At 38.8% G+C, this 11,917-nt stretch overlaps 1 protein-coding gene across 1 annotated transcript in view; it reads left to right on the plus strand.

The window, feature by feature from the left end:
* The window catches only part of LOC101850477, a gene marked incomplete at its 5' end in the record, with an annotated part of 13,522 nt that extends 5,481 nt beyond the window's left edge, over positions 1-8,041 (plus strand). Inside the window, 3 exon segments of the mRNA XM_013082911.2 lie at positions 508-695; positions 3,560-4,226; positions 7,468-8,041. Coding sequence (XP_012938365.1) covers positions 508-695; positions 3,560-4,226; positions 7,468-7,526 — 914 coding nt within the window. The 3' untranslated portion in view covers positions 7,527-8,041.
* Positions 8,042-11,917: the final 3,876 nt, after the last annotated feature.

Genomic DNA, 11,917 nt, shown 5'->3' on the forward strand with positions numbered 1-11,917 from the left:
GAGAGAGAGAGAGAGAGAGAGAGAGAGAGGTGCCTAAATTACAGATGTGTTCAGGTGTAGATCTAGCCTGCACATTATTTTCAGTTACATGTTGGGAGTCTGCGGTCACGTGAAGGCACATAGCTGGTATTGTCGCCACGCTTCCTCTTCAACTTTTAGATTACACGCTACGCAACAGTTTGCCGGGGTTCTGTAATGTTATGTCGAGGGGAAGCTATAAGAGCGTGGACCATGGTGGAGCAAAAGAAGTGGCATGGCTTTTCAGTCAAAGAGAAATTATTGATCCGAGCTGAGATGGATCAGACCCTCAAATCTGCAAATCTAAGTGACTTTGAACCCAATGTGCATTTTAGGTTTTGTTTCTTTTTGTTTGTTTTTCTTTCTGAGATAGCGGAACTGACTAAATTTACAGTTTTAGAAAGTAATTTTTAACATATTGCAAGCGTGAAAAATTCCTGCTTCATATTGCCTTCAAAATATGTTTTCCTTTTTGCTTTCTTTGCTTAGGAGAAAGCATGTCCCATTTCAGATTCACAGATGAGCTTGAGTGGGAAGAGCAAGGTGCTGGCAGCACAAGTCCTCATTCGCTAGACACCTATAGTTCTGTCTTATCTTTGAATCCAGCGGAGATTGCAGAGTCCTTGTCATGCCTTCCAGTTCACACAATACTGAATCTTTCAAAGGATCTTTTCCCTGTAAGTTGAGTGTGCCAGTGCTGTGGTTTTTCCAGTATGTTGCCGTTGAAAACAGATGACTCATAGTTTTAGTAATCATGTCCTTTGATTGGAGTTTACTGTATTTTGAGCTTTGCTTGTTGGACTGATGTAATATTACCGTAAAGTGTCATGTTTACTTTTCCAATAAAAATGATTACTTCCTCCTAGCTGTGTGCTTCCTAACAACAATAGTAAGGCAAGTCATCTTTCTTTTCTTGGCTTTGATTGAGGCACTTACATTTCTGTGTTCATATTGTATCAATTTTCACATGTTTTTCGTGAAATTCATGAAGGAATGTAACTTTGAAATTTATTCATAAATATAGATGTAAAGCAAGTTTTACATTCATCTCTGTTACCTCCAGATTTTGCCAATGCACAAAAAGGAATGGTCATACAAACACATATTTTGCCTGTTTAAATGGTCATCCGCCCTCCTCCAACTATCTGAGTTGTATGGTTCAAACTGACCTAATGTGAATTTGCATAGCAGCACTTCCAGCAAACTGGTTGTCAGAGGCACACGCTACACATGCTGCTCATTCGGTAAAAGTGCCGTGAAAAGCTGCCTTTCTATTACACATATGACTCTGTGAGAAAGCAATTGTTGCTGGTTTGCTTCCTCCTTACTAATCCTATCTTCCCACCTTTGTCATGCAGATTTCATGTAGCATGCTTTTGACTAGTAGCCTCTGATCTGGTAGTGCATGACATTTTCAATTTGAATTTGCACACACACACATGCAACCACTTCAGAAATCCCATCAAGCTGTTGGAATGATAAATTATGGACATGGATCTTTTGTTTCATTGTGAAAAATCAAAGGAGATTAGCAGTTTTTGATGGAGAAAATTGGGTTAATAGTTTGAACCCCCATCTGGCACTGGCTGCTCCTCAACCCTAAAGGCCCGGTTACATGTAACGATAAATTGTACAAAAAGTGGACGATGTAGCGATCATTCGATAAATCGTTAGGTGTAACCACAAAATTGTACAAAATTTGGATGATTGGACGATGGCTTGGACACTCAGTCAAGAAATCAAGCGCTGCTTGATATTTTCCGTGCGATCACGTTCAGATTTTGGGGAGACGCGCTGTGACGAAGAATCACTTTGAAATTTGCCTCCGCGCAGGATTAAACTTGGGGTGCAAAATTTTAAAAATAATTATCACATCTTAACCTTTTTGCTGCCGTGTCCGTAGAATTTACTGACCTGAACCGTGTAGCGTTGTGCCTATGGCCAGCAGAAATTACGGGACTGTGACGGAGGTTGTTTTGATACCAATTATAAGGGAAGTTACTGCCAAAATCTTGTAATTATTATTGAGGTTCCTTCCCTTTGTGTTCGCCTCTATTTTTCCCACATTTGAAAGTGTCAGATTCAGATTTTAGTTCGAAGAGAAGATTAGATCTAGATATACACATCTACCGCACAAAACTGATTTACTGGCTGTAAACACAGATGGGCTTACATGTGTATATATATATGGATTGTACGAGGGTTGCATAAGGTAGGAAAAGTCTCTTCTCACTTTTTCTTTACACTATCACAACCTGTATTCCCCTTTTTTTGGTATCAGTTTATCATTACTCGAATGTGTGTTGTTTATGTTGTTCGGTGGTGTTGTTTTTGGCATCATGTTACTAACTCCAACTTTTCTCCATCTATCTCTCAATGAAATCCCTCCAAAATCATATCAATAGAAATGTTGTTCAATGTAGAATGTATATATTCAGAAATTCATGAGGAAATATTCATAAAGAAAAAAGTTATGAGAGGTAGAGTGGGGTCACCCCTGAGCAGCCTAGGTTCATGGATTTCCCCCGCCACCGGGGCCTATATACCTGCGGCATTGAAGGGGTTAAAAATGATTTCATATTCGGAATCAGTGTCTCAAAATAAGCAGAATAGCTGGCGGGGAACCTGATTTGATGCGATATTATGTAAATTTTAGCAATTTTATTATTTAATTGATCGTCAATGGTGAAGTTGTGATCAAGTCACTCGGTGCTTTGCACATCTGCAGTCAGGTCAGTGCTTCTACTTCTACCCACTGCACGGCGCAGTATGGCCAACCTTTTCTAAAGACATTTAACAATGATTGTTCTGCTATTTATCAAAATGTACAGGGGAGGGGGTGGCTCTCGTAATCTAGAGGGACAGTGTTCGCCCTTCCACTTCAGTCATTTATTAGGTCCCTGGCTCGAAACCTTCACGTAAAGTGCAGGCAAATCCCTGTCGTCATGAAGAGACATGGTGGCTTTATGGTGAGGAATCTACTCGTTTGAAAGAAAACTATATGATAGATTGGAACGTGTAAACAGACAACACAATTCGATAAAACAGACAGTTCTCGCATATGACGAATCAGATACAATTTATCGTTGCATGTAACCGGGGACTTTAGATCATCAGCTGCATGTGACATGTGTTGGCTGGAGAAAAAAATTGTAATTATAAATTATGCACCAATTGACACATTTTTTCCCCATTTAAGCAGAGTGGGTTGTTTCGACTCAGTCTGTCTGGGACAGTCCTGGCAGAGAGGGATACAGCATTTCTGCAGAAAAATGAGGATACTGGATAAAAGCCTCCCCTCATTTTTAAGGAACCTTCGTTTTTTATTGGCAACTGCGAGGAGCCTACCCATTACACCACTTTTGCCGATTTTGTGGGAGGACTGAGAAAGAAATAATTCCAAACCAGCAATGCAGTTTTTTTCAAATCTTGTACATTCTTTTTTTTTTTTAAATTGCAGTATACATTTTAGGTGTGCTTTAGCATAAAGTTATTCATGTTCAATTTTTGCTCTTAATTTTTTTCTTGAACAAATTTACAGGCAGAAGAACTGGCTAATTCTGTTCAAAGAGCCTCTGAGAAGCAGGCACAGTATGATCTTGAAAGAAATCATCATGACATATCTCAACAACAACTCCATGACAAGTTGAAACCTTCGCAACAAGTTGATGTTTTATCAGGCCTTGATGATACCACTGAACAAGTCTCCATGATTTCTAGTGATACAGTGATTAAAAGAGACTTATTATCTTTTAGTTTACGAAACAGTAAAAATTCGCAGGAAGCGGACAAAGCCCAAAGAAATGAGATGGTTTCATCAAAAACTGCTGAAAACACAGACTGTCCCTCTTCTTCTGATGATCGAAATAACAAGGCTGTATGTCTGACTGGACAGACTTCCGATGGCGTGATTGGAACTGGGTCCCACTCAGACAAATACATTAAACCAGAACTCGATCTAGACTCTCTACTTGACCTTGACATACCTGATGTTGGCCGGCAGGAGAGCGGGAAGCTGGATGCTGACACTGCGGTCAGCCAGCCAAATAAGTTGGAACCTCAGAACATAGGGGATTCCATTGTTGTTAAGGCTGTGCCGGACAAAGTGGCGGAAGAATTAGATCTGGACTCACTACTTGAGTTGGATACTCCAAGCATAGAGGCCTGTGCAGCACCCCAGCAGGCGACGCATGAAGCTCAAAAGACAAGTAAGAATTTGTTTTGTGTTTGCTTATGAAAATTTACATATCGCTAGCTGCGTGATTCAACCGCCTAAGTGCCAAAAGACAAATTTTTCAGAGGAAGCAAAAAACTGTTTTATTTCTTTATGCTCGTACCTATGAATCTGAAATTCAGATATATTTTATTATATGATGCAGGACGTTGATCTGTATCTAACTTTTTTGGAAAAAAGCTTTCTTTCATAAGATACTGGACATAGGCAGTTTAGACCTACCAAAATCTGTGTGATTCAACCGCCTAAGTGACAGTATGACGGCGTCTAGGTGTTTGATTCTCGTTAATCAACGCCACTTGACGAATGTTGGGGTAATCGACAAAAGCAAATCATAATAGTTGTAAGAGTAATTATAAAGTTAAGAGTAATTATTTGAGTTATTTGGTTGGGTTATCTGGGGCAGGACTGTTTTTGGCCTCATGGGGTTGGTAAAAAAGACCACTCATCTTAATGGTTTTTATTCAGTGTGAGTCCAAGGGAACGAATGTTTGTGACATGACAACAGGGTCGTTTTTGTTTCGATCAGGTCTGAATTGTCCAGGAATCGAACATATGGGGGGGGGGGGGGGCATATCATCTTGCTTTCTTAAAAATGTTCAAGATTATCCATGAGCTCATAGACCATACCATTTTTCAGGAACCTTTCGATTACACTGTGTGTGCTGTCCACTTCCATTTGCGTTTTTTCTTTTTCAAGGTATTTGTGTTCAACAGTTTTGTTCTATCTTGTACAAATGTCGCTAGTTGCATTTGACAAGATAGCGTTGTAGTCTGATAAGTACAACCATAACTGTATAATGAACATGACATTGTCAATAGGCTCCTCCACGAAGTTACTGACACAAGAAGAGAATTCATTGGCAATCAATGGTCCTTCTCCTTGGTGCCAAATGTGACTCTTTACTTATTTGATTACCAAATTTTTTAAAATATAGACAGCTCATTTAGTCTTGTTATGTTATAGTGCAGCAAATGCGTTCAACGTCATATTAACAAATCCGCTTCCAAGTCCTTGTACACTAGACATAATCTGGTCCCATCCACTGGGTTTTGTGCAAGCTTGTTGTTAGATTCTTTCTCCTACCTTGCATACATCACATTGATCCTTCCGACATACATACAACAGGTTGCTCTCTTTGAAGTCTCTCTAAAGTCGTCTGGGACAATGTGTGACTCTTTCCGTTTTCTTTGGTACTCTCTATAAAGGCCTCTGAGGCTTTGAAAGTGTAAGTCATGATAGATTTTGCCTGTATTCTGTCTGTTGTAATGGGAAAGCAATTTCGTCAAGTCTGCCGAAGAATTACTTATCACAAAAATGCTTGTCCTCTTCTGCTCTCTGGTAATTTGCCAATCGTGGAGTTCCCATCTCCAAGTCATGTAAACTGTCTTTGCAACAGTCATGAATAACCACTGCGTGAGAGCAGTTGTATACAAACTCATTGTTTTGCATATTGGTAGAATGTATGAGATTTCTTTCAAATTGAAGTGTAGAACTGGAGAGTTGAAGTTGAAGGTTTGTTGAAGAGAGAATTTGAATATGTTTATGAGTTGCTTTTTTTGGAGTGACAAATTAAGTATCATTTACCCGGCACTGATTTACTAATTAATGAATGGAGAATTGCACATGACAGACACAGCAAGGGGTTCACACTTAAAGCAAGTTAAGAAACGCAAAAAGTCACGATAACAATATTTTCCAATAGTTGAACCAAATGTGAATTAATGAGCGCCTCTTGGCTGTCAATCTTAGACTTTAAAAAAAAATTAATTTGTCAGTAGCTTTTGCCTCCATTTACCGATTTGGTCAAGACAGTATTAACATATTCTTTGATGTCATCTTGCCTTTTCTCAACAACACTACCAAACCTAGTGATAGATGACGCAAACTGCCTTGACAGAATCTTCTGGCTATCGATAGGGTTCGATCTGAGTCGAAGTTAGGAAAGGCTTGTTTTGATGTTACCCTGTAGTCTGGTTTGAAACAGGCCACAGTCGTGTGGGTCGTGCCGCCTACGCAACAGGTGAAAACCTCAACAAGCCGTTGAATCTGCGTGATCCAACCACCCATTTGCCACCGGGCTGCAAAATTGGCACTTGGGTATTTGAATCACGTGGAAATTGGGGACTGGTGTGATATAGGTGATTGATTTACTGAAGGATTGAAACACTTTGCAGTAATCTTTTTAACTCGGGATTTTAACATAAGGTGGATCAAAGGCTGTACTACATAAAGGAATCAAAAAGTGATTTTAGAAAATTTTGTCACTTAGGCGGTTGAATCACGCGGCTAGCGATATGCATCATCACTGTGGTAAAAATAAAGCTTTCCCAACATTTTTGGGCATTAAGACGATCACAGCATGCTGTTTCCTGTTTCTTGGAACATACTGCGACTCTTTCCTGTTCCTTGGAACTTGCATACTGTGACTCCTCATGATGAATCTGGATGTTTTGTACAATATTAAGCAGTTTGAGATGGGGGGCTCAACTTTGCTTTAACCATTTAAATCATTATAGTCATTCCTCAGTTTTCCGGATCAAGTTTATTTTACTCCTAACAATTAAGCTGAGCTTTATTTTGAGGTAAAGCATGAGCTCCAGAGACAAGTTAGAATACTTCTCTAAATACTACCTTTTATTTTAGCCTTGTGTTTCGTGAATTCTTTGCTCCCTCTTAATGAATTCTTTCACCCTTTTCAGCAGCAATAGGCTTAAAATCTGTAACAGACATTATTCCCTCACAGTGGAATGTACACAAAGGGTAATACATACATGCACACTTACACTGATGTTTACAATATTCTGGGAGTAGCAGGTGTACAGTGACTCAACTGAAAGAACCATTTAAGATTCAGCATACTCTTGTACTGGCATGCTCAAAATACCGGTACTCTAAATATGTTGTGAGAAGTAGTGTGAGCTGTTGTGAAAGTTCAACCTTTCTCTCAAATGAAAAAGCCAAGCTGCCTCAATATATTTTTTTTTGTGGAGAGAAATTAATCAGCATCATTTGTAATTTCTATTCCCGAAAAGGGTGAAATTCGAATAAGCTTTGTGCAGTAATGCAGTCTTTCTTCTATTAAGGTTAAAGATAAAAATGCACTCTGTGAAGATTTTTTTTTAGTCTTTGTTCTTTTAAGTTCCTTTGGTGAATTTGATGAAGATTGTTTGTATAGCAAGATAGCACATTGTGTCCATGTTGTATGTTTCAGGTAGCAAAGCTGAGAGTGCTCAACTTGAGGACTGGCTGGACAGTGTACTAGATGACTGAGTGAGGATGGAACATGTCATAGTTCTGTACATCAATAGTGTTAGGATCTAACTGTAACTGGAAGAAATAGGCCAGCTCTTGTTTTGGTCTAAACCATTGCTTAGGTTGATCTATAGATCCTCAATAAAAATCAGGAGTTGCCTTGCACTTTCATTAGTATATATATATATATATATACTCATGAGCCAGGATAGCAGTCACATGTCTGTGGGTGGTTGGCAGGTGCTCTGGTATGGTTTACTCCTTCTTTCCTATCAAACATCCATCGTCTTTATCTCCCCTCCTTTTTTATGTTTGTTACTCCCTTGAAACACCTCTAATCTTCTGGCGCTCATATGACCTTATGCATTTGCGAGTGCCGTAAAACCTCTACCTAAACTAAAACAGTCTCATGTCTCTGTGTTAGTGGACTTGCGGTCTAGATCTAGCCCACTTGTGACATATTTTGGACTGCGGGTCGTCAATGGTGTAACTTTCCTCTTTTTCATTATTCCCCATCTTACCTTAAAAAAAAACCCCTAGCAAATGTAAGTCAAAAGTGAAATTTTATGCCTATTTAAAAGTAATTTTGGTGTTTATGTTTTGCAAGAGCATGTGATCATCTGCAAGACTTTATACAGACAAACCTCATTATACTGCGTCTGTTACACCGCCAGCCCCACTTACCGCCAGGTTTTGCCAATGTATGACGAGGAATGCCTATTTAAACAAAGTATTTACGCCATTACACCACCATCCACCAACTTGTTGAGGTGTGTGGTCCTTATTAAACTAATGTGAATTTTCCGTGCTGTACCACCTGCAAACTGGCTGCCAGGGGCACACACTACACATGGCGCACAGCACCCAATTCGTGGTTGCCTGATAATCTGTTTCCCACAAACATTTTTGTGAGCTCAGCCTATTTCTAGTACTTGTTGTCAATTTGCTCCTAATTTGCACTGATTATGAAGATTTTATTTTTAGGCCTTGGTGATTACAAAAAAGTGGATTGAAATTTCAAAGTCGCCTGGAGAAATTTCAAAGGAGTTGTGCCACCTTGGCAAAGTATCTGGCATCGCCTGATGACCAACTGACTTATAATGCAGAATCACGTTCAAGTCTCCATGGCAGTTCTAAGGTGACCCAAGGACTGATGAGTATTGGGTTGAAAAAACAAAACAAAACCCCCAAAAACGTATGTCTACAGGGTCCTTGACACATATAGCCTAGCTTTTGATCCTAGCTTCTGATCCTAGCTTCTTTAAATTGGAATTTACGTAAAGCTTTACTGCAGTTGTACATGTAATTGTTGGTTACTCCTTGTTTTGTTTTTTTCCCCTGCGCATGGCAATCGCGCAAGACCGATCTAGATGAGACAAGGCTGGTCACAGTTTGTTTCTAGTTTCTTTTCTCTACCAGTCTACTACAAGTCAAGATGATAATCAGTGCTGTCCTATTACCATCTGTTGTACTGCCTACTTTATGCTCGTACCAAGGTAGGTGGTATATGGGGGTTTGTATACATGTATCTATATCTTAATGATCACTTGCAAGCATAGCAGTAAACTAAAACTAGCCAATTTGGTACCAATATGCACATTTTTTATAATCCCAATATGTGTCACAACGCGGTGGAATCAGGCGCTCGTCAGTTTTTGGGCAAATGGAGTTATTGGAATCATCTTAAAGGTGGTTCTTTTGTCTTTCTTTCGATGAGAAAATAACCCATTTATCTTCAATAGAAGTGGAGATATTTTGGATTGAAGAAGGTGGAGGCCCCCATTGTTTCGGAGGTAAAATTAGCAAGAAAATGGCCACCAAAGTTTGGTGACTTCCAAAGATGGAGAGTCGAGGGAAACTGTAAATTTACATTTTTAGTACCTTTAATCAACGTGTTTCTGTAAAATCCACTCAAAAATGTGTATTTGAATTGCCAAATGTTGAGCCAAAAACAGACAACTAGAAAAAATTTGTCCATCGGCCAAAAAAATGCTGATTTCTTTATTTCATTATTTTGACGAGGGCCTGATTTCACCACGATGCCTCACATGTGACTCCACGCTATGCTTGTGGCTTAATCTCCATACAGAAGAATTAGAGCCAGGTGATCAGTGTGACGTACATGTAAGGTCTTCCAGGCGACATAGGAATGGAAAATTTTGCCGACGTCCATGTTATGGCACAAAGTTTAAAATTAGGCCATTTTGTGATACGTTATAAGGCTACGAAGGGGTTAAGAAATCAGTTACTATGCAGTTAGAGCATAACGCCATTGATATATATATGACACAAACTTTTGTCTTTCACTTGCTTTGATACCATTTAGAGACGGTTGTTTCTTAGAGAGTTTCATTCACTCATGGTGACATTCTTCTTTATTCTGATTGTGTTGAATCAGTGAAGAAGAGTCAGAGAGTTGTACTTTTGAAAGCTATTCTTGCTTCTGATTTTAAAAAACAACTAATAGTATAGAAATATGGTATTGGGACAAAAAAAAAATTCTTTTTTTAATACTGCCGACTTCAAATGGTCTTCTTGGGTCGACCTGCATGTGGGCGCTCTTAGATGGATGCAATGGCGGACAATGACAGAGTGTGACACTGCAAGCCTTCTGGCAACTTCTCGGGCTCCAACTCCATCTTGCAGCCGTGCCATAGCTCTGGAACCATAAAAGTCTCCCAGGTTTCGTCTTGGTGGCATGTTGATGCGATACCGGATTTTGAGCAAATGGCTGCTTATATTGCCACCAAAGTGAGCACAGTTCGAGACCGTACGTCCGTTTATGACGTGCGCTAGAAATTATAACTGAGGAATGTCCGTGTTGTCGCACACAAGTCGATAAAAAAACAGCAAATGTGGCTAAAATTCCCAGAGGATTTGCGTGCAGCAAGTGGTGGTTTTGCCCCTTAAGGAAGCTTTGCAGTTCACATTGGTAACCCATTAACACTTTCAGAGCAAAATAATTTGAAACATTCCTTTCTGTCTTTTTTTTCGGATTTAAAAAAAATCAAGGCTGTCTGTCAAGGTGGTCCTCAACTTTTGTTGCAGTCTGTATTAATTATCAATAATTTTCTAGATCTAGTCTTGGAGCTGTCACAATACAAATTCTGGCATGTGAGAGGACAGTAAAAAAGATGACTGAAGAAGTTTTGGGCTTTTTTTTCCGAGTAGGCCTATAGCGTACTGTACTGGAGTTAATGTTCGTCATTAGCACCCTTATTCTTAATATTCTAAAGAGAATGTTATTAGAGAATAACTTGCAAATGACAGGCTATCTATTGGCATCTAATCAATAAAATTGTGGAAAGTTATATATAATGAGGAATATTCCTTGGGGGAAGTGAGAGTGGTTGAGAAAGGGGGAGGCTTGTCTAACTGGAAGGAGTTGTTGATGACTGAGAAAATGAGCTTCTCATAATTTCTTTTGTAAATGTTTAAATGTTGACATCATGTGAGTGAATTATACACAATTTCTTTTTGGTTGAAAGTTATATTGTAAGGGAATATACACTTTTCTGTGTTTTAAATATGCTACTGCACTGTGTATCATGTATGACTGTTTTAGTTTTTGTAAGGAGAATAGAATGCTGACATAGTGTGGTCTTGATGTCAAGATATTATAAGAACTCCAGGTATTGATGTGTATTTGTTATTGTTACGGTGTATTTTGCTTTTGGTGAGGTAAAGATCTTTTTAGTTTTCTACCTTCTTTCAAGTTTGATGGAGAATAGAAAAAAGGCATGAGGCGTGGTTATAGCTGAAAGTAATTTTATCAGATTAGATCTATTTCTAAGCAAAATCCATTATTGGTAAAGCCTGTAAACTGTAAGATTTTGTTTAGAATGATGATATTATGTTAAAATTTATGAGAAGGTTGTTTTTGTGAACATTCTACAGGAACACATTTTGATATTATGAACACTGCTTGATTTGTTTTACTCTTTAATTTTAATTAAGTCATAGGAATTGTTGGGGGAGTTTTATTTTTTGGTGCCAACGAAGAAATTTCTTTCTTTAGATGTCTCCTTTGTCATCCCTGATCTGTTCAGGATTTTTTCTCACAAGTGCTGATTGATGTTGAAGGACGGTGCTATGTTCTGTGACTACATAAATATGAAATGACTTGATGTTTCTGAAGTTTTCACTAAGGGTTTGTTTGATGAAAGCTAATGTCTCGATAAACCTAATGTGACATAAAAATATATTTGTCTGACCTGTGCTGTGATTTTTTGCCTTCTGTCTGTCCTCATTTTTGTGTACAAAGATGGTTTCTTGTGACCTTTTAGGCTTTCTGACTTACTTTTTCTGCGAACTAAATTCCTGTGTTATTGTGTTGATTTACTCCGACTCGCTCACCTCAAAGAAGCTGCACCTTTTCAAATCTTCAGTTTATAACAGCTTCACCCCCC

Source organism: Aplysia californica, unplaced genomic scaffold (genome assembly GCF_000002075.1).
Source record: "Aplysia californica isolate F4 #8 unplaced genomic scaffold, AplCal3.0 scaffold00199, whole genome shotgun sequence".
Classification (NCBI taxonomy): domain Eukaryota; kingdom Metazoa; phylum Mollusca; class Gastropoda; order Aplysiida; family Aplysiidae; genus Aplysia; species Aplysia californica.